General features: G+C 34.5%; 1 protein-coding gene across 1 annotated transcript in view; it reads right to left on the bottom strand.

The window, feature by feature from the left end:
- LOC148951543 (regulatory-associated protein of mTOR-like) overlaps positions 1–24079 on the bottom strand; it is a 322491-nt gene that overhangs the window by 68120 nt on the left and 230292 nt on the right. Inside the window, exons 16-17 of the mRNA XM_089091020.1 lie at positions 6311–6483; positions 2077–2247 (exon numbers count right to left, since the gene is read on the bottom strand). Of these exons, the coding sequence (XP_088947146.1) occupies positions 2077–2247; positions 6311–6483 (344 nt within the window). The remainder of the gene's footprint in view (positions 1–2076; positions 2248–6310; positions 6484–24079) is intronic.

The raw sequence follows: 24079 nt of genomic DNA, 5'->3' as shown, positions 1-24079 counted from the left end.
CTACAATATCTACATTATCTATATTATATCTACAATATCACCATTGTCTACAATGACTACATTATCTACAATATCTACATTATCTACAATATATTGAGAATGGCTTCGGGGATCGAGTTGAAACTCTCAAGGATTTCTGGGCGCGGGTATAATTTGACCTGGAGGAGGGGTCGGATTTAAGTCGTAATCAATATGCAGTATATGTGTCCAGGTTATCGAAATAGTATATCTGCAATATTTCGATAACGGCTGGGGGGAGGGGGCTGAAAATCTCAGGTAGTATTTTCGGAGGAGAGTATTAAAGGTACTTAAATATTTTTGTTGAGAGGGGCCGGAACTAAACAATATTCGCCTCCCATCTATCTAAGCACTTTTGCACTATAAGCACCAATGGTGCTTAGAATATATCCGCGGTTAAGTAGCGAGGTAAATAAAAATACGCTATGCATTGTCAGGTTATCCGTATCAGACGTATCTCGGGAATAGCTTCGGGGCTAAAGTTGAAACTTTCAAGGAATGGTCGGGAGGCTATTTGACCTCAAATTTTGATTTGGAAGGAGAGAGCAAAGGGGAGGGGATGTATAGAAATGTTTTGTTTCCAATCCATCCAAACGTTTTCAAACATAAGCTTCTACATGATTTAGAATCAATTCACAGTTAACCAGAAAGAAAAAAGTAAAAGAAAAGGAAAGAGAACAGAAGAAAAACATCCCAGAAAATCTAATCTCGTTTAAAACTTCACTGGTTTTAGTGTTACTCTCGGATATCAAACAATTCGTGGTGACAAACTGTAAGTATGGAGCGACCTGGCTTAATAGTAACCGAAACTCTCAAAAAAGGAATTTTGATACCAATAGATATATCAAAAGAATTGGCTTGTGTTACTGAATTCAAATATACAAGTTTTATTAGGTATAGTGTTACCCATCAAAGGCTACGAACCAGAGAAAATTTGCCTGATTTTTCAAAACAGGGGGTAAACACCCCCTATAGTGAGATGATATTAATGGAAATAATAATATCAGATTCAGCGTATCAGAGAACCCTACTGTAGAGGTTTCAAGCTCATGTCTGCGAAAACGCGGAATTTTGTATTTTTTCCAGAAGAAAGATCATGGATGCGTGTTGATTTGTTTGTTGTTGTTTTTTTCTTTGTTTGTTTTTCCCAGGGGTGATCGTATCGACCAAGTGGTCCTAGAATATCAGGATAGGCCTCATTTGAACGAAAAATTAAAAGTTCAAGTGCCATTTTTAAGTGAATAGATATCCATTTTGTTCAGCATAGCTGAAAGATTGAATAACTATGCCTTTGGAGATATCATGACCCCCCACATCCCCCGAGGAAAGGTCTTTAAGTTATAAAATTTTTCCATTGTTTACGCATAATATTTGTTATTGGGAAGTATGCATGCATTTTCCGGGGGGGGGGGGGTATTTTCTGCCCGGGAGATTTACCACGGGGATATTTTTCCACTGGGAAGGTAGTTTCCAGGGGGCGAATTTTTCATGGGAAAATTTACACTGGGGTATTTACCAGAATTTCTATACAAAATTCGTCATATGTCTTGCTTTCTCTTTGCCGGCTCAATTTTATGCGTGGAGATGTGGCCATTGTTTGGGGTAAATTTTCACCAGGATTGAATTGTCTAGAGAATATATCCGTGGGAAGGAGGGGTTTTCCTGTTGAGATGGAGGCAGATTTCCTTGCGTTATTTAGAAAAACGATCAGACATTAAATAAAAAAAAAATTTCTGCTGAAAGTAAGAAGCAGCATTTAAACTTAAAATGACCTGAAATTATTATGTACATGAGGTGGGATGCTCCTCTTTCTTCACTCTTTACGCTAATTTTTGAATTTTGTCCCAATTCTTTAAGAACGACTCCTGAAGCACACGGTTTCGTTTAATTAGAACAATAAGAAGCCTTTTCTAAAAGTATTAAAAAACTTCAGCGTAAAGAGCGAGGTGTTTAGGACAAGCAACCCTCCTAATGTACGTAATAATTTTTGTTCGTGTCAAGGGTTAATGTTGCTCCTTACTTTTCAAGTAAAAAAAAAAAACAACTTAAAATACACACCTGCATCCTGACTTGTCAGCAACTGCCAGCCATGGATAGTATGGATGAAACCTGAGTGCAGTGGGTTGATAAGGATTTTTCTGCAAAAAAATCTGTTCTTCAAGTCTTGATGTAGATAATTTACGAACTTCCTCGTAGATGCCAGTCCTTATCTTGCAATTCTTAAAGAACCTGCAAAAAGAAACTATAGCTACTTTTATACCACGTTACTATAATGCCAAACTAATTTTTCGACTCAGTATTCTGTCAGACTATTGTAGATCATTTATCTATAATATAAGGCGAATTCATTAAAGAAGAATGGATTTATATTTTAACGTATTTGTTCTGCATGGCTACTCACAGGATATTACACTACTTATGCCAACTTGGCAGTACATAAAAATCAGGATGTATAGAATTACCGAGCCTCGAGAAAGCTGGAATCAATAGAAAATTCGTTTAAACGAAGAATATAGACAGTTTTTCTTACATGGCTGCTCACAGGATCAAAGCCCCTCTCTGAGACTAACTCAACCGTCAACATAGTCAGAATTCATAGAAATTTTTGAAGATTTTGTACACGAGCAATATTTTTCCTTTCCAGATTTCTAGAATTTATAGTACCCCATAATTGACAGTATAGTGGCTGGAAAATCCAGCATAGATGACAACCCCACGTTCAAATTATAACGTCTCTCAAATAGAGACACCTTTGACATTCCTTCTTATGGATTCAATAAGGTCACGACGTTTAATGACCTTCAAGATTCCCTTCACCAAGGCCAACAAGGCAAACTGTCGTTATTATTTTTTTTTAAGGCAGGATCAAATCTAACAATGGTCATGGAATGTTAGACAGTGGCTCATATAACATTTCTTTCTCTATCGGATACAGTATACAAGATGCCACGATGCCACGGTGCCTCCTAATACGTTTTTTCCCCAAGACATAAAATAAACTACCAGAAAATACGAAGTTTGGCAAGAATGTATTCAAAGTTAGCCCTGTTCTAATTATCTTATTCGTCAGAGGATAAAAGACAAAAAATAGAAAACTAAATGTAAATCGGTCTTTTTTAGAGAAGCGGAAATTCTAAAAGAAACTACATAATAAACTCATAAACAAAGTTGCGATATAGGCCAATACTATTCAAAGAGTAGTTAGTCCTTAACCCCTTCACGAAGCCAGCCTATTGGTCATTGGACTATTAACGCCCTATTTCCCCAAGATGCCAACAAAATTATCAAGCACTCATAGAGTTTGACAAGAACATATCCAGGTCATACAGTTCCTCAATCTTCAGAATCTTACGGTTTTCAACCTTCAATTCCTGCGTGTTTATTTATTTTTTTTTTGTTTTCCCCAGGGGTGATCGCATCGAACCAATGGTCAGAGATGATCGGGATAGGGCTCATTCAAAGGGAAACTAAAAGTCCTAGTGCTCTTTTTAAGTGATCATAAAGATCAGAAGGCAACTAACCCCCCTCACATGACCCCTTTCCCCAAAGATATCCGACAAAATTTCGAGACAACCATTTTGTTCAGCATAGTTGAAAGATAAAATTAATGTACATGTAGGGATTATATGACCCCTCACAGGCCCTGGAGAAAGGGCTGTTAGTTATAGTATTTGTTATTAGGAAATACATGGAAATTTTTGGGAGGAATGTCCTGCGAGGGAGGGGGGGTGACATATTCCAGAGATTATTTTTCACGGAGGGGAAGGAGATTTCCCGGCCTGATTTGAAAAATGATCAGAAATTAAATTTAAAAAAAAAACATAGTTTTTATACTGAAACTAAGGTGTAGTTAATTAAACTTAAAACAATCAGAAATTGGTCCCTGTATGAGGGGAGCTGCCCCCTCCTCAATCCCTAGCTCTTTACACTAAAGTTTGACCTTTTTTTCCGATACTTTAAGAACGACTGATGATTTATTCCAAATTGATTTGGAATAAGAAGCTTTCTTAAAGCACAAAAAAATTAATAGTAAGGAGCGAGGGATTGAGGAGGGGGCGGCCATATTCATATTCGGAATAACTTATCTTTGTTTTAAGTTTTAACTGTTACTCCTTTCTTTTAATTTAAAAAAAAAAATACCTTTTTTTTTATTTAATTTGATCATGAAAGAGTTGAATCTGAGTAAGGGCTTGGGATCCTTCAAACAATTTTTCGAAACTTTCATATTATTATATAAAAGATAATAATATTGCCGACTCTAAAGAGACTCTTCAAAAATAATTGGTGCGTAAACATACAAAAAAAACTGAACCAGGAAATCTCAAAAATAAAGCTCGAAATCTCAATATTCCAATTAGCTTTGTTTTCAGAAGAGTAGATGAAAGAAAGTTAGCATGTCAGAAAGCCCCGCTTTCTCAAATTGAATAAGGGCAAGATCAAACAATCCAAAATAATGAACCTCCCATGTAAAGAGGACGAAAAGAATAGGTTTTCAAGACAAGAACTTTTATATTACTTTCCAAATTTACCTTTGGTACACTTTTGAGATAAAATATAAAAGTTCTTGGAAAAGTGGCTAAGTGCAAGTGGAATGCATCATGAAAATAGTAAACTAGAAAGAACTGAACTTTACATTGCTAGGCAAAAAGCATGGAAAAGTCATAAGTGGTTCAACTTCGTGTTCACAGAACAAACATAACTAAAACAACGCCATCTATCCTTTATTTTTTGTGTTTAGCTCAATTTTGTTCAACTTTGATCAATTCCGTTAAGTTTTAAATTTACTTAATTGGTTTTCTTCAATTTAACATTTGTCCTTTTTATTTTTATTTAGAATAATTAAATTATGAACTGGGCAACAATGGTCATCAGGAATCTCGCAACAAAGGATATCCTACAACAACAGGTTTTATGTAATCACCACAGAAAAAAACATCCATGACCGTTATTTTCAGACGAGATAAATTCCTTAATTTCAACGAAAGGTTGCTGAAACCTCCGTTGTAGAGTTTTCACACATGCTAAGGTGCAATTTGTATCTAGATTCAGCCGCTTTTTTATCTAAAATTACACAATATTTTATTATGTTAACATATTTGGATAGGCAACTTAAAACTTTTCAAATATTACATACATTTGAAATGAATTAAAAACTTTTTTTACGTAAAATTATTTTCAAAATTCGGTTTCTTAGGTTAAGTATGACCAGGGCCTGTCTTTATCTACAGTGCTTTATCCTGAATTATATAATTTATTTCCCTTGATGTTCCGCTTAATTTCCTTACATGTTCATTTCCTCACTGAAAAAGATCTCCATATGTAGATATGGTGTTTTGGGTGATAGTGGGTGTAAAGTTAAAAAATAAAGGAAATACGGACACAAAATCAGCAAAGGGAAAGCTAAAAACACATGGCACAAACAAAACAAAACTTGAGAAGGTCTAGCTTTCCTTTGAAGGGTTAGTTGTCTTTGAAAATCAACAGGTTTCTAATGTTTGAATTTTTTACAGAATGAAAGAGTTGCCAAATTAACTAATTAATTTTGCTTGTGAATTTTCATGGTCGGAAGTGACAAAACTGACAAAAATATTACACTACCCTAAAAACTCCGTAATTTCAAACAACTAAAAGAAAGATCTTAGAAGATTACGATTCTCAAACAGGTATATTCTCAAACATGAATATACCTGAAGTGGGTCCAAGGGAACAAAATTATTTCTATTTTTATGCCCTTAGTGACTTTATTAAATAACTAGCCTAGAAATCATTTTACGATAAAGCGTCATGTGATCACCGCTAAATATGGGAATTGAATATAGAGGAGGAAAGGGATGACAATTTGGGGTTTAACATAAGTTTACAGGAAATTTAAACTATCAGCACTATTGATACAGCAGCATCATCCAGAAGAACTAGAAAAACTCAAAATTACCATGATTTAGTAAAATTATGGCTTCAATTCGGATCTTCAGTTTATTTGGATCTAACCTAAAAATATCCCTAAGTTGACAGTTTCTTTAACTATTATTTCTTTTTACCTAAATTATAAGATGGTAAAGATTAGATTAGTATACAGCTAAAACACCGGTTCCAAACGAGTCAAACTCGATAGTTAGCAGAACTTAATTGTGAAACAGATCGTAAAGTAAAGGCAGTTGGCCTTCCTGGCTGACGGGCCACGGAACGGAGATCAGTACCGCTGGTTTGGACCTTGAAGGTCTAGTGCCGTCATACTTACTCACTTTTAACTTAAAGTAAAGGCATATCACTGGTAAAGTGGGACGATACTTACTTCCAGTCTCTAATGTAATGTTCCATGCTATCTTTATCCTCATCGATCATTTCAAGTAGTGGTTGGTTAAAGTGATTGCACGACTCTTTAATAAAATCGGTTTCGAGGGTTGGCCGAGCAAGATTTGGATCTTCAGAGGAGGATATCGATACAGGACGAGCCTCTTCAGCGATCTAATAAAAAATGGTAAAATCACTTTAAGAACTTATATACATTTTTCAAAGGACAAAAGGGACGGATCGAAGAACCGTTTTTGTGGGTGATGTATTGTGATTAAGAGTAGCAATCATATTTTAACCTATTATTGGGGAGTCCAAGAAAACAGTTATAGTAAGAACCCAATTTACCAACAGGCTAGGAATCTGGTGATTTCTTCGAAAGAAATCTGATCTCATCAATCATTTTCAGATTGTTGACTATTAGAACCGCCCACATCCGCAGTGGTCTAGGTACGCCTGGGCTACAATTTCTGTATCAGCAGGCATTTGAATGCAGTACGGTAACTTATGCTACAATGAGAAACATTTAATTGCTACAAGGTATTGAGCGCATTTAATATGCGTTCAGTATTTAATACGCTACAAGGAAATTGAACAATTAATTGTAATTAAATAAATGAAATTGAATAATTAAAATTCTTTCTTTGAAAGAATTGAATTCTTGAAAAGAATTCTTAAAAAGGCAACTATTTGATTTGCGTTTATTCTGAATAAAAATACACTAGCCTACTGCCTAAAGTGCATTAGAAGTTAGTAAAAGAATCCTGGTTTGCGCTGACAAAATTTACGATTGGTATTTTTTACATTCCTATTCAGAGTAATTTTATTCTATTTTTGGAAGATTTTTTAGGAAAACATTACAAATTTTGCTTCAATCAGACGTTGAAGTTCACATAGTGACATCCTTTGGTCACTTATGCTTCACAAAACTGTATTTTCTCCCGTCAGAACTTACTTTAAAATGCTTTTTCATCGATCAAATTCTTTAAAAGACCAAGAACAAAAATTGTAACATATCATATGAAAATTTTGTTCGCGTTAGTTCCCACAGCCACGCTAAGGCAAAAACTGATTCGAGTAGATAGACACCTGGGCTAGCCAACAGCAATAGAAGCATTTCAAAATATACATAGTGTGTGAGGATTAATCTCATAATGAAGTGCTGAGAGTTAAATCTAGAGAGGAATTGGGAGGGTAGTTGAACTCTGAGTTATGTGGGCACTTAATCTTTGAACTAGAGTTACAACCAAACTTCAAATTTAAATTTTCGTTTAATTTATAAATTCTACTCCAAAGCGGAGCACCATCCCTCTGCCTTCGATTTCAACTAAGATTTTAAAGTTCACTTCCTTCCACACTGGTTGGCGGACAAGGCAACAACGACACCTCTTCATGACAACCTCTTTAGCACTTTGACCAAAGATCTTCAAAGGGCAACCTCGACAGCGCAGCATTCTTCTCGAGTGAACGGCTAAGCTTCACTCTCTGTCATCCGCATCTTATAATTCCTGAATGAATGCAACGCCATGATGGGCAAGGCAATTCCCCTATTCCCACCATGTGTCTCGAATAATATCATATAAGGTCAGAACCAAAATTTTTCATTAGCCAATTTCTGACTGTCTCCATTCACATAAAAAAAAACAATTCTTAACAGGACTTTCCTGGGATTTTTCTTGGGATTTTAAGATATTGTTTGGAGCAATAGAGTCAGTATAATAAGACCAAGAACTTTTGGTAAAACAATAGCAAAAGAAAAATATTCTATTCTTTATTGTCAAAAAGCCTAGATGAGATTTAATATGGAGCCCTGATTTCAATAAAAACTTCGGAAAAGAACTTCAAAAAGTGTCACAGATTGTAAAACAGTGTAAACTTGCCAAGGAATAACACGATTTATTCACAGCTCTATATCTGCTCCCTCCTCAAGAAAGCAAGAGGACGGATTGAATATATCTCTTTCTGCTTTGTTATTAATAGCTGATTCAGACGGTAAAGAGAAAGACAAGTGCCTTAAGCTCAGAGTTGCCAACTTTTTGGTCCATTAATGTGTCCCCTGAGCGTCAAAAGTATGTCATTTTTAGCTAAAATGTGTCCATCTTGAAATCTCAAAAACTAGAAGGTTTTTTTTTACCAGTTGTAATATTGACCAAAACGCTCTGTAAAAACACACTATTAAAATAAATGAAACTCAAAACGATCATAAATTACAATGAATAGCCGAGTCAAACTCAAAACGAACATAAATTAATAGGAGTAGGTTTTTTTAACCTAAATTAAGGAGCTATATTAAAACTAAAAAAGACACGCCCCGCTCTTTACGCTAAAATTTGACTCTTTCTAACAGATCTACTTTTTAAAACAATAAAAAACTTTAGGACAAAGAGCGAGGCGTTGAAGAAGGGACATCCCCTTTCATATACTGACTAATTTCTGTTCGTTTTAAGTGTTAGTGTCGCTCCTCACTTTCAGTTAAAAAAAAACTTAAAAAAAAACGTTTTTTTTCATTTAAGTTCTGGACGTTGTTGAATTAATATAGGATTTGAAGATTGCTCACCGTAAAGGGATAATTAAAACGAAATTTGCATGTTAATTTTACCTTTTTTTCAACCAATAATAACCTTATAGCAACCTAAGTCTGAATTTTATTCCGGTTATTTAAGAATGACACCTGAATCACAAAGCCTGTTTAATTAGAACAATAACCTCTTTTAAAAGTTAAAAAAAAATTAAAAAAAGAAATTAATTTAAGAAAAGAAGTTTTTTTAACCGAAATTTGTTATTAATAGCTGATTCAGACGGTAAAGAGAAAGACAAGTGCCTTAAGCTCAGAGTTGCCAACTTTTTGGTCCATTAATGTGTCCCCTGAGCGTCAAAAGTATGTCATTTTTAGCTAAAATGTGTCCATCTTGAAATCTCAAAAACCAGAACTTAATTTTTTTTTCCAGTTGCATTATTGACCAAAACGCTCTGTAAACCTTTTTCAAAGCGGTCAGTTAAAATCAAACATGATGAAAGTGAAAAAGAAATCCATATAAAACATTCATACAAAATAACTTAGTATGAAATTAATTTAAAAAACATTTTCCACGCAAAATGTTTTTCAAAGAAAAGTGAAGAGCTCCATTAAGCCGAAAATAAAAGATAAATAAGCAGAATTAAAGTCAAATAATCTTCCAAACGTAAAACCACCACAAGTCACTATTAAAATAAATGAAACTCAAAACGATCATAAATTACAATGAATAGCCGAGTCAAACTCAAAACGAACAGAAATTAATAGGAGTAGGGCTGATAATCTCCATGCCTTTTCAAGATTAATTTAAGAAAAGAAGTTTTTTTAACCGAAAGTAAGGAGTTATATTAAAACTTAAAAAGAAACGCCCCGCTCTTTACGCTAAAATTTGACTCTTTCTAACAGATCTACTTTTTAAAACAATAAAAAACTTTAGGGTAAAGAGCGAGGCGTTGAAGAGGGGACAGCCCCTTTCATATACGGAATAATTTCTGTTCGTTTTAAGTGTTAGTGTCGCTCCTCACTTTCAGTTAAAAAAAAACTTAAAAAAAAACATTTTTTTTTCATTTAATTTCTGGACGTTGTTGAATTAATATAGGATTTGAAGATTGCTCACCGTAAAGGGATAATTAAAACGAAATTTGCATGTTAATTTTACCTTTTTTTCAACCAATAATAACCTTATAGCAACCTAAGTCTGATTTTTATTCCGGTTATTTAAGAATGACACCTGAATCACAAAGCCTTTTTAATTAGAACAATAACCTCTTTTAAAATTTTAAAAAAATTAAAAAAAAGAAATTAATTTAAGAAAAGAAGTTTTTTTAACCGAAAGTAAGGAGTGATATTAAAACTTAAAAGGAAACGCCCCGCTCTTTACGCTAAAATTTGACTCTTTCTAACAGATCTACTTTTTAAAACAATAAAAAACTTTAGGGTAAAGAGCGAGGCGTTGAAGACGGGACAGCCCCTTTCATATACGGAATAATTTCTGTTCGTTTTGAGTTTTAATGTTACTCCTTACTTTCAGTTGAAAAAACTTGTTTTTTTAATTTAAATTCTGATCACCTTTTAAAAAATGCTAAATCCGGCGCCTCTTCATGAAAAATTCCCTTCCCCTATGAAACATTCCTCCATGGATAGATCCTGCCACGTAACCTTCTCACCCCGACCCCCTCCCCACCAGAAAAAATCCCCTCTCAAAACATTTGTATATTTCCCAATATCCAATACTAAATGTAAACAATGGGCAAAGTTCACAATTTCCAGCTATTCCCTAAGAACTGTGGGGAATTACGTTATCCTTAAAGACATAGTCATTAGATTTTTCAAATATGCTGAACAAAATGGCTATCTCGAAATTTCGATCATGTGACTTTGGGAAAAAATGAGCGTGGGAAGGGCCTAGTTGCTTTTCAATTTTTTGGTCATTTAAAAAGGGCGCTGTAAATTTTAATCTCCGTTTGATTGAGCTACCTTGGGACAATCAACGACTATTTGAACGTTATAATCACCTCTGGAAAAAAGAACATACAAAAAAAAAACAAACAAACACGCATCCGCGATCTTTCTTCTGGCAAAAAATACAAAATTCCACATTTTTGCAGATAGGAGCTTGAGACCTCTACAGTAGGGTTCTGATCCGCTGAATTTGATGGCGTGATTTTTATTAAGATCCTATGCCTTTTATGGGCTGTTTCCCTCTTTTCCCGAAAATAAGACATATATTATCAGGCTCGTAACTTTTGATGGGTAAAACTCAACTTGATGAAACTTATATATTTCAAATCAGCATAAAAATCCCTTTCTTATAATGTATCTATTGGCATCAAGATTCCGTTATTTACTATTGAGTCGGATCGCTCCTTATTTACAGTTCGGTGCCGCGAATTGTTTGACCAGAACATAGTTTGCGCTTTACTGAAAAATACAAAAAACAAATGACCGTCGATTACCAGTTTAATTTACATATACTGATATTTATTCCCTCATATTTTGATAATTTTTGTTTATGAGAGTAAAAAAAGTGAAAACATTTAAAACGTGTTTTGTTTTCAGCAAAGCAAAAATTATATTCTGATCTTGAGAAGGCATTGGGATTGTCAGCCCAAATCATGTTAATTTCTGCTCTTTTTTAGTTTGACTTGGCTATTTATTGTAATTTCTATTCGTTTTCAGTTTCATTTATTTATTGTAAGTGATTTGTGGTAGTTTTTCGTTAGGAGGATTATTTGACTTTATTTCTGCTCATTTTTGGCTTAATGGAGCTCTTTAATTTTCTTTGGTTTTGTGGAAAAAGTTTTTTAAATTAATATTTGATCTAAGATCAATTATTGTAGTACAAATATTACTATACCAAATATTATACAAATATATATATACAAATATATGGTAATATATATGGTAATATATACAAATATTACCAAATACTATACCAAATATTACTATACCAAATATTATACAAATATATATATATATACAAATATATGGTAATATATATGGTAATATATACAAATATTACCAAATACTATACCAAATATTACTATACCAAATATTATACAAATATATATATACAAATATATGGTAATATATACAAATATTACCAAATACTATACCAAATATTATACAAATATATATATATATATACAAATATATGGTAATATATATGGTAATATATACAAATATTACCAAATACTATACCAAATATTATTGTACCATTTACATACTTGGTGTGCAGGCCATTAAAGAATGGCTATTGACCCACCAAAATTGATTACCACAACGGTTTTTGACAATACTAGTGTTTTACTATTAACAAAAAAACACGTGAATAAATTAAATAAATAAATTTCAATAAATACTCATTTCTACCAAACGCTGTAGGAAGCACTCAGTCACAAATACAATGTGGACTACCATTGTTACACTGCGAAACGTGTTATACATTCGTGTCTTTTATGTTACGCTTTATGCTTTCAAGAATGTATTCGTCTGAAACACCATAAACAAAATCAGTTTTCCATATCTCAGAGTGAGGATCTACTGCTACTGCAACTCCGCCTAACAGTTCATCGCTGCACCAAATCATAAAAGCCGACACGACTGCCTCTTCGACTCTTCTGAGTTTCACTCTTTTAAAAAGTTCTTATGTCTTAAACAAAAAAAATCTAATGACCCATTCCCACTTCATCCAAGGATATCTGAACACGGAGCCTGTCATTCTTCATTCATAAAACGTGCCCTACCCATCTTGACCTTTATTTCATTATAACCCAAGAAAGCAGGTTCGAACTATGTTTTTTGTACTGCTTATTGTTTGATATACGGTCAGTCAAGTAAAAACCTAAAGATACCTTTGAGCAATTCCTTTGAAAATATCTCGCATGTTTTCCTCAACCTTTGGAAGGATCAAGGATCTCGGATTTTTAATTACATTGGAAGTTATTTTGGTCAACCAAAGCTTAGAATACGTGACAAATATCACATAGCTGCAAAATCGACTAATATTCAATACAATAGGGGACCCCAAGAACAACAGGAAATTGTCAGAAAGTTAAGCATTTCGGGGAAATAGCAAATCTCGTATGGCTCACGTAGAAAGTAATGACTCGTTCATCACACCCATTAAAGGTATTAGGATAGATATGCATTGAAATTCATTCCCTCTCTCTCTCTAAATATATATATATTCATATATGATTAAAGGAAACACATTGGTTAAAAGAAATATATACTAGTGACAGAAAATAGGAATTTTCGAAGAGTTAAAAACTACCTTCAATTATAACGAATTTTCAACGATCGACAAACGACTCTATGAAAGTAAAGATACGCTCTACCAGCAATACTAACTCGATTGTGCTCCACTAACCTTGGTTGGTAATTTAGATGTTTCTAGTTAAAGGGTCGTTAAAGTCTAGGACATCTTTATTAGATAAGAGGTGCATCATTGTGATGCAGTTTCAATATTTTAGAATCTTCAATGAAACATCTTAGTGATAGGTACGGTCGTGGCCATGTTTCTTAGCTAACATTCTGCCTATGAATAATCCATAAGGACGTTCAGAGGACGAATAAAAGAGGTTCATAGAACGAAAATGTCATAGAAAGTATTTTACCAGAAATGTTTTATTATTTTAGGGACTAAAGGTAAAATTATTACCACTACCTAGGTCAATACCACTTTCTAGGTCTATAATGAAAGAAAGGTTGAGGTGGTTAGGGCATGTTGTTCGGATGAAGGATGACAGATTGCCGAAGATTGTTCTTTTTGGCCAACCATCCGCTAAACGGAAAGCAGGTCGTCCCCGTCTGGGTTGGGAGGACGTCATAAAGAAAGATTTAAAGGAAATGGGAACTTCGTGGGCGGGTGTAAAAAGGGAGGCTTTGAATAGATTGGGGTGGAGGAGGAGCGTGCGTAGCTGTGTTGGCCTCAGGCGGCTTGGTGCTGCGATGAGTTGTTAGTAGTAGTAGTAAAGGTAAAATTACCCGCCTAAAATTACACATACCCATCATGAAACACAGTGCCCAAAAACAGACAAAGTACACTTCGATGAGACGTGAAAGTCCTGTGAAATCGAATTGAAATTACCAAGCCCAAAATATATAGAATATAGTATTAGGCTCGCAACCTAAATAAATTTAAACTTTTATTCTACTTCTATCTCATCTTTTTAGCAAAATTTTACATCAGCAGCGTTTTGTAACCTTGGGAAGCTGCTGAGCTAGGTAAATAAAATCTTAGGAATGAATTTACAGCTTTACGAAAACGTGGGGCCCAGTCCTATTGATGACATATTTCTATTATTGTCACCTGATAAAAAAAAACAATCTTTAGGTTCTGGTATCAACATTCACGTTATAATGTAAGACTTGTTTTGAGAAAAAGAAGAGAACAGATAATTTGTATTATTTATCATACCACAAGCTCCGTTGCTTATTTTTGTTCAGAACACTTTTTTTCATTACAACTAACAACTAACGTTAATAATGTACTAACAACTAACGTTATAATGTACTAACGTTAATAATGTACTAATAACAACTAACGTTATAATGTAAGACTTGTTTTGAGAAGAAGAAGAGAACAGATAATTTGTATTATTTATCATACCACAAGCTCCATTGCTTATTTTTTTTCAGAACATTTTTTTTCATTACAACTAACACTTGAGTAACTAACTTCGTAATAGTATAACAACGATACTTGAACAACCGGAAACTGACGAAAATTCATTGAATCTGAATTTGAACATAACGGCCATAAGGCTGTATCTTACAATTTCATGTTTCTGAAATAATTTGCAAACTGTTTGCTAAGCTATTCCCACAGGAAGGATCCGTATATACATGTAGATCAGGAGGAGTAATCTATGACTGAAGATACATCGTTCTATTGAACATCCCTTTGAGAACAGCTTTGAAAACAGTTTTTGGTGGTTATCTCAGAAGTGTTACATAATCAATTAAACCTTTAGACGTAACAGCGCCGATAAGAAAATGCAACTCAAGTCATATAAGGAGTATCCGTGTCAGTAAGATAACCAATATAGACACAACTTTTCACGGTTAAATTCAATAGCCTATCTATTGATTTTTTTTTTTTTTTTTTGCAAATCAGTCAAATATGTAGTTAAATAAGCTCTAATCTTTTTTAAGGAAACGTTATGCTAGCTTGGCAGAGATTTTGACGAGGCGTAAAGATCTTTCAATTGCTTTTTTCATTATCCTTTTACCTTCTGCAGATGACAGCCGTTCAACGAATGGACAAAACACCCAATTTATAACCCTTGTTTTCGTTTAATTTTATCGAAACTACTTTTCAAAGAATGTCTTCTCCTCTAGTATTGAACAGATCGTTGCACAGGTCTTTATTAGCGAGCAATCTTTCAGCTTCCTCCATTTTCTTCTTACACTTTGTGGCAGATACGGCGGACGAACTTGACGGTAAGTTTAAAAAAATTGAAAAACGGCCTTCTGGCCTATCAAAACAGTGTCTTCACCTGGAAAACACTGCTCTTCACCATAATTTTGCGGTAGAAAAATGTCTAGCTGATCACTTTTCCTCTGCTTTTAAGTTTATTTAAATCGTTTCTTCCGGGAAGAAAACAATTAAAAGTATCAACCATAAGAAAAATACGGGGCAGCTGTTCTAAATCATACAACGGTATTATAAATCATTTATTTCAATTCGAAATTCACTCACCTTTATTGCACTTCTCCCTCTGACTTCAAATATTCTGGCATTATAGTATACTTTTTACACCTCTCTTTGATGACCTTTAAACCATCAAAGGAGACGAGAGACTATTTCATCAGTGGCGATGAGCCGAAGAAAATCATATTGTAACACACTGCATGGGTTATAGCGGGCTTATTGGGGTTTTCTTCCACTAGCAATGATTTTCCAAAGTTTCTTTCTGGATGTTTGCCACGAGTTGTAAACAGTAGTAAACACTGCGTGTCTAGGTCTGAGTACGCGCTGGATTTGGAATCCTTTGTCCGAAGGGGAGGTTTCGACTCCTGGTGTGGCGAGTTATTTGGTTTGGAACGGGGGTCAGTGGCGTGGCTCTTTAAGCTCAGCCAGAGTCGATCCAGCTCTAAATGGATGCCTGGAGAAATCTGGGGAAGGTAAACAGGAAGGGTATGCGAAAGCATAGGGTGGCTGGCCTCATCCCCTCATTGCACTTCTTGGCTCAAGGGCCTTGAGACGGATATCAGCAACGCCGGTTCAGACTTTAAGAAGTCTAGTGCCGTTTTGAAGTGTCTGTTTTGAAGCGCAGAAAACCCTTTTAATGCTGTTAGATCTGGCCATTGTCTCCTATTTAAAATTTAGCTTAACCAGTCTCTCCTGTCGTATATCACGTACAGAATATTTGTAATCAGGTGTACTTTTCGGTTACCTTTTTTTTAGGCCTGAGTACCTAAACTGACTGATTATGCATGTAACAATGTCTCCATTCTTGTTGCGACCGTTTACTTCGTCAAGCATTTCAATACTCTTTATATACTATCTCGTACTTATTCAAGGAATAAATTTATGGTATGAACTTGCAATTATATGAACAATCCGGTGTGTTTACTGCCTCCACTGCTCATGAGCTAAATTGAGTCACAATGAGTCATAATCTAAACAGTAGATCGGACAGGAAGAGATCATAAGGAAGAACTTAAAAAAAAATTGGAACTTTATGGAAGGGTAAAAAGTGAAGCTCCAAACAAATTGGGACTGAGAAGGAGCGTACGCACCTGTATTGGCTACAGGCAGCTTGGTGCTGTAGTAAGTTGTTAGTAGTAGTAAGACATGGCTTGTTTAGGACATTCACCTGACCCTGTATAGTATAGTTTTTGATATAATGAAAAAAGTAGGCGAATAGACTATCATTACCAATTTCTAAAATACACGTTTTGAAGAGATTATTAATCTTTCCCAAGTCAATCTGACTAGATACAGTCAACATTTTTATTAAGTTTCCGTCATTGCCACAAAACTGTTTTGATAAAACTTTTTAGTGGCTATGAAAGGGTTTGGATCTCTTAATTGAATAACAACGGCAAGAACATATTATTTTGCTCAAAAGTGATGAAATATAATGTGAAACTTTTACTTCTATAAAAATTTAGCAATAGACAAATTTCACAAAACAATAAAATGGAATTCGTTATCTCATATTCATTTAATAACAAACAAAGAGAGGGGCACATCAGCTTTTCAAACTGAGATGTGTTTGTTATGTTAAATAGTTTGGGAAAGACAAATTCACTTTCTGTTTCTCTATAATTATTCAGGAGACAAAAAAAAATACGAGAAAACGTTAAAAATGTATACTGAACAAAAAAAAAAAATAAAAATGTTTTTTTCAGTTAGACATATAATAAAAAACTTTATTTCGGGGGAAAATATATTTTGGAGTAGAGGGGCTAAATTCAAAAATGACTTCCCGAATTAATACAATGCTGTAAAATTGTCATTAAATTGTCATAGGAATTGTTAAAACTGTCAATATTAATTGTCAATGTTAAAATTTTCATAGAAAGTCAAGCTTTATGACAAATGAGAAAAGAACGATCCTTGTTCCAGAGTAACTAAAGAATTATTCAATTTCCAACATAATATCAAGCTATGTAACGCAACCAACCAGTGATGTAACAGTTCTACAGAGATTAAGGAAATTCTTCCATGTGACCTATAGTGTAATTTCCAGACATGTAACGTAACGCTTTTAAGTTATTCAATATAATTGCAACGTAACCACCGTGTTTAGACATCGGGATGTTCCTTTCAGAGATTTTGGATTCATATTAATTGGATTTATGAACAAAAATTCCATAAAAATTTGGAAGTTTTATAAAAATAGGCCGGCTTTCAGGTGAATTCGAAACAAGTTTACAAGTAATCCGGTAAACTATATATTGGACCCCTTCCCGTAGCCCAATCTCCTTTAGCTGAGAGGAAATCAAAATGATTTTTTAGAAATTGCAATTCATAAAATCTTTTTTTTATTTATTTTTTCTTTTTTCTAATTTCAAGTTACAAGGCCATCAATAGCTACCAAAAACTAGACATTCTTAATTCAGTTTCTTATTTTTTTACTTAATTCACAGATTATAATTAGAAAAAGATGTTATTGCGCGATATGTTCCATTGTTAAATGATACGGAAAATACATGTATCAGAATTTTGAGACTCGAGTCAAATTCTAAGGGAACCATAATTATCATTTTAATAGAAAACTTCACAAGAGAACTTAAAGCCCCAATTCAGAAAAACTAGCCTCCTATAAAAACTAATTCTACTCACTAGGGTAACACCGGCGTTATACGATGAAAAGACAAATTCGTAGTGAATACATGTTGGTAGCTAAATGAACATTGCACCAAATGGTAACGCCAACTCTTAGAAGTGGCAAATTTAGAGTTTATATTAGAGCTGAAAGCAAACAAAACTATTAACTGATATAAAAAGAAAGTTGACCCAAACAAAAATATCCGTCGAACTTCTAGGCCAAAATGGGGGGAATCTTCTACATTTCACTTTAAATTTGTCTAATCCACTTGAGAATAAATTTGAAAAGGATTTAAATGGAGAATAGAGACATCTTTAAGAAAGCAGGGGAGGGCAAGGGGTAATACCTTTTCATTTTCAACGAGTTAATGCATGTTATAAGTTTAGACCTTCCTTCGTACAACGCAACGCGTCATCTTCTTCTTCTTAAGAGGACAAAGGCACCCTGAACTTAAAAAAGAAATCCTTGTATAAAATCAGTTACAGGTACTTGCATTACCAAGCATGAATAAATAAAAAAAAGACCAAAATCGCAATAGCGAGACCAAATGCCAAGTATATATGTGTTTCGATTTTAGACACCCCTTTTCATCTAGCCGCTCAAACATTCCCTAAATCTAATATCTCCTTCCGAAGTATTTTGATATTTTTTATTTCACAGTTCCGTGTTTCTTTACAATTTCTAATACTGCCTGCTAACAAGGAAAAGAACAAATATTGACAAGATTCGTCAATAGTAGATAGTAGAGTATTATCTGGCGAGAAATTGTCCGTGCTTCCAAATGTCTCGTAAGGATATTTCAAATCAAGAATTGAGGGACATTTAACGAATCAGAGCTTGAGATGATTCAAATATTTACACTTTGAAATAGGTTTTAGGTCTACGAATATTCCATTAAAAAGGACGAGAAACTGGCCGAATGGTCGTCTCTTGACAGAAGAAAACAACCAATAAAAGTAGGATTTATAAGGAGCTAAAAAAATTGACAAAAAGTTACTTTAGATTTTATTTACTCTTTCTCCTTTTGTATTTGCGCTTGAGTTTATGCCTCTGTTGTAAAGAATCTTTGAGTAAACCAATTCTATCATTTTTCAACAAATTTTTCTAATTACCCCGGGAAATCCCCTAGCCCCTGTATAAACATTCCCCTGGAAACTTTCCACCCCAAACAAAATGCCCTTTGTGGACCTCTAACAACAAATAGCCTACTATATGTAAACAAAAGTCAAAACTGCATAACTTACAGCCCTTTGCCCTGGGACTGTGGGGGGTCAGGTCATCCCCAGAGACATAGTTATTGGACCATTCAAGTATGCTGAATCAAATTGCTATCTAAAAGTTTTTAACGATGTCTTTGGGGAAAAGGGAGCGTAGAAGGGGGTTTAATTGCCCTCAAATCATTTTGGTCATTAAAAACAACACTAGAACTTTATTTACGTTCAAATGAGCCCTCTCCCTATCTCCTTGGACCATTGGTTCAATTCCAGCATCCCGGGTAAAAAAGAAGAAAAATCAAACAGTTCGTGGTAACGAACTGTAAATAAGAAGCGACCCGGCTGAATAGTAACCGAAACTCTAAAAAACGGAATTTTGATACAGCAGATATATCAAAAGGATCATATTTTTATGCTGATTTCAAATATATAAGTTTCATCAAGTGTAGTCTTACCGATCAAAAGTTACGCACCTGAGAAAATTTCCCTTATTTTTGAAAAAAGCAAAAAAAGGTAAAATTGATATGCAAATTTCGTTTTAATTATTCACGTACGGTGAGCCAAAATATAAGCTGCATTAACTCAAAAACGTTCAGAAATTAAATAAAAAAAAAACAAGTTTTTTAACTGAAAGCAAGGAGCAACATTAAAACTTAAAACAAACAGAAATTATTCCATATATGAAAGGGGCTGCCCCCTCCTCAACCCCTCGCTCTTTACGCTACAGTTTGACTCTGTCTCACAACTTTGTTTTTTAAAACAATAAAACATTAACTGAAGACGAAAAACTTTTAAATAAATCAGGTTGTATAAGTTCTAGAAGTCAGAAAATAGGCACAATATTTTTAAGCATCTCCCCTATAGTCTACTATCCAGTTTATTAAACGTAAGTCAAACGTGACTTATTGCTCAAATTAATTAAAAAACTTTTTCCACAAAATAAGTTTTTCAAAGAAAAGTAAAGAACTCCATTAAACAAAAAATGAGCAAAAATAAAATAAAATAATCTACCAAGCTCGAAACTACCACAAATCAGCATCGATAAATAAATGAAACCCAAAACGAACATAAATTAAAATAAATAACCCCGTCAAACTCAAAACGAGCAGAAATTAACATAAGTTAAGCGCAAAATCTCTATGCCTTCCCAAGGCCAGAACAAAATTTGCACTTTACTGAAAAAATACAAATGAATGTACATTGTCAGTTAAATATAAATATACTGATATTTAGTAATCAAAATGTTAAAATTATTTGATTTATTACAGTTATAAAAGTAAAACATTTATATTTTTTTCAGTAAAGTACAAATTTTGTTCTGGCCTTGGGAAGGCATAGGGATTAAGAATGGATCTAACGCCTTCTATAAAAACCTTATATGCCCCCAGGGCATAACTTAAAATCCTTGCCCTGAGGGTTGTGGCGGAGTGTCCTCCTCCAAAACATATTTTCTACCTGGAAATCAACCATGCTGGACAAAATGGTTATCTCAAAATTTTGATTGGATGTATTTGGGGGAATGATGGGCGTGGGGGGACTAGTTAACCTCCAATCACTTTCGACTATTAAAAAGGGTACTAGTCCTTTGAATTTCCAATCGAATGAGCCTTTTTTGGTGCTGAACACCTTCTATAACAAACGACATATATACGACACATATATAACTTCTATATACGACAACACCTTCTATAACAAACCTTAGATGCCCCCCGGGCATAACTTAAAACCCTTGCCCAGAGGGTTGCGGGGGAGTGTCCTCCTCAAAAACATATTTTCTATCTGGAAATCAACTACGCTGAAAAAAATGGCTATCTCAAATTTTGATTGGATGTGTTTGGGGGAATGATGGGCTTGGGGGGGGGGGGTAGTTGCCCTCCAATCACTTTCGACTATTAAAAAGGGCACTAGCCACTCCAATTTCCAATCGAGTGAGCCCTTTCCGAAGTTTCAACGACGACTCCTTCGATACGAAGTGCCCGGGTATGGAGAAAAAAAAAACACACATTGTGCCCAGATCGTTCTTTACTTAGGCAGCGCTAGCGCGCTGCCTATGAAAAGAAGGGCGTGATTGGGGGGTTAGTTACCGTCCAATCACTTTCAACTATTAAAAAGGGCACTAGCTCTTTGAATTTCCAATCAAATGAGCCTTTTATGAGGTTTCTATGACAACGCCTTCTATAAAAACCTTATATGCCCCCAGGCCATAACTTAAATCCCTTGCCCCGAGGGTTTTGGGGGAGTGTCCTCCTCAAAAACATGTTTTCTATCTGGAAGACAATTACGCTGAACAAAATGGCTATCTCAAAATTTTGATTGGATGTGTTTAGGGGAATGATGGGCGTGGGGGGGGGGCTAGTTGCCCTCCAATCATTTTCTACTATTAAAAAGGGCACTAGCCCTTTGAATTTCCAATCGAATGAGCCTTTCTTGAAGTTTCTACGACAATGCCTTCTATAAAACCTTATATGCCCCCAGGGCATAACTTAAAACCCTTGCCCCGAGGGTTGTAAGGTAGTATCCTCCTCAAAAACATATTTTCTATCAAGAAATCAACTACGCTGAACAAAATGGCTATCTCAAAATTTTGATTGGATGTGTTTGGGCGAATGATCGGCGGTGGGGGGGGGCTAGTTGCCCTCCAATCACTTTTGACTATTAAAACGGGCACTAGCCGTTTGAATTTCCAATCAAATGAGCCTTTTTTCAAGTTTCTAAGACAACGCCTTCTATACAAACCTTATATGCCCCCAGGGCATTGCTTAAAACTCTTGCCTCGAGGGTTGTGGGGGAGTTTCCTCCTTAAAAAGATATTTTCTATGTGGAAATCAACTACGCTGAACAAAATGGCTATCTCAAAATTTTGATTGGATGTGTTTGGGGAAATGATGGGCGTGGGGGGGGGGGGGGATAGTTGCCATCTAATAACTTTCGAATTTTAAAAAGGGCACTAGACCTTTTAATATCAAATCGAATGATCCTTTTTTAACGTTTCTACGAACACGCCTTCTATAAAAACCTTATATGCCCCCAGGGCATAACTTAAAACCCTTAACCCGAGGGTTGTGGGGGAGTGTCCTCCTCAAAAACATATTTTCTATTTGGAAATCAACTACGCTGAACAAAATGGCTATCTCAAAATTTTGATTGGATGTGTTTGGGGAATGATGGGCGTGTGGGGGGGCTAGTTGCCCTCCAATCACTTTCGACTATTAAAAAGGGCACTAGCCCTTTGAATTTCCAATCGAATGAGTCTATTTTGAAGTTTCTACGAATTTATTGGGGGGGGCAGTTCCCCCCCCCCCACCCTCCCCCCCCCCCCAATTAATTTGAAAAAAACCTATTATATACACCATGCCCCTTGACTCTCTGGATGTAGAACTTTTTTGCCCCCTCAATAAAAATGCTGGAGCTACGCCCCTGGAAAGAAGACAATTTTGATATCGTTCCATAACTTACATTCTACTCTATCCATCTGCCAAATTACATTTTTGAAATTTGGTGTACATGGTTTTTTAAATTGAAAATGTATTAAAAATCGTTGGGAAAAGGACCATATCCTCTATTTTTTAAGTAGCTTTAGTATGTTCCCAAAGAAAAAGTCTAAAGAATATCATAATTCTGGCTCGATGAATGGATAGATATGTAGCTAGTGAATCCAATGATATAAGAATTTTGTCCTTTTTGTGCAAGTTACAGCAGCAGGATCGCCGTAAAACCACTTATTTCAGACGGTACCTTTATTCAATAAATAACAATACAGTAAGTATTTGAGGTAAAATTTTATTTAAAGGAACTTCAGAGAAGAAACTTCGGCATGAAACTTTCGGAGTAAGTAGACTGAATTAATAAGACCAGAATCAGTGAGGATAAAACATTTTGGAAGAAACATTTTGTTGCATTGATACGACGCGCAAAAAAATCCTTTTTTTTTTTTTTTACTGATCCGCATTTAAGTAAATTAAATAATTAAGTAAACAAAATAAATAAATAAAATAAAAAATATTAAAAATAATTAAAAATAATATAAAATAATGATAATGAATAATAATTAAATATTAAATAAATAATAAAATATATAATAAATCAAATAATTACAGGGTCAAGGGAACCTCCATTAAGAAAAAAATTAAGGGGAAATTTCTTTGTATTGAATCGCGAAGCGGATTTTTGTTTTAAGTCCAAAATAACATCCTTCTTTTTATAAATGACCTTGATATGCATTTATTTAAACAGACAAAACGATTTCAGTACAATCGAACATATTGATATTCTTTTAATAAATAGTGGGCAAAACCTATATTCAAGTTGGGTCTATAGAATGGGGGTCAGCGTGGCTTCAACCCTAGGCCAAAAGTATGCAGATTTTTAATCCATATTAATAAAAATATCCCTTCACATCCACAACTTAGAAATATTATTCAAAAAACACCGCATAGAACAAAGGCTGATAAAGGATTTTTACTGAATATTAAAACTTTGTCAATTTTGACTGAATATTGCAAATTTCATTTTTACAGAGAAAACCGTTTTATATATGTCCGACTTTACTCTAAATTCGTATCTGAATTAAAATGAGTCCGAACTTCCTCTAAATATAAGAATTTCCTCAAAACGATTTAAACAATTCTTTTTCGTTTTACTAAAATATTTAATTATGAAATTAATTCATCCTGATTTCAAATATTCCCCCATTAGTGTGGACACTGCATTGCTTTTCCATGACCGTTTTTACAGGCAGCTATATTTTTAACAAT

Source organism: Artemia sp. Qi Xiang Cuo, chromosome 6 (assembly GCF_049724085.1).
Source record: "Artemia sp. Qi Xiang Cuo chromosome 6, ASM4972408v1, whole genome shotgun sequence".
Taxonomy (NCBI): Eukaryota; Metazoa; Arthropoda; class Branchiopoda; order Anostraca; family Artemiidae; genus Artemia; species Artemia sp. Qi Xiang Cuo.
The sequence above is the reverse complement of the archived record's forward strand: the minus strand, read 5'-3'. Positions and strand labels throughout refer to the sequence as shown.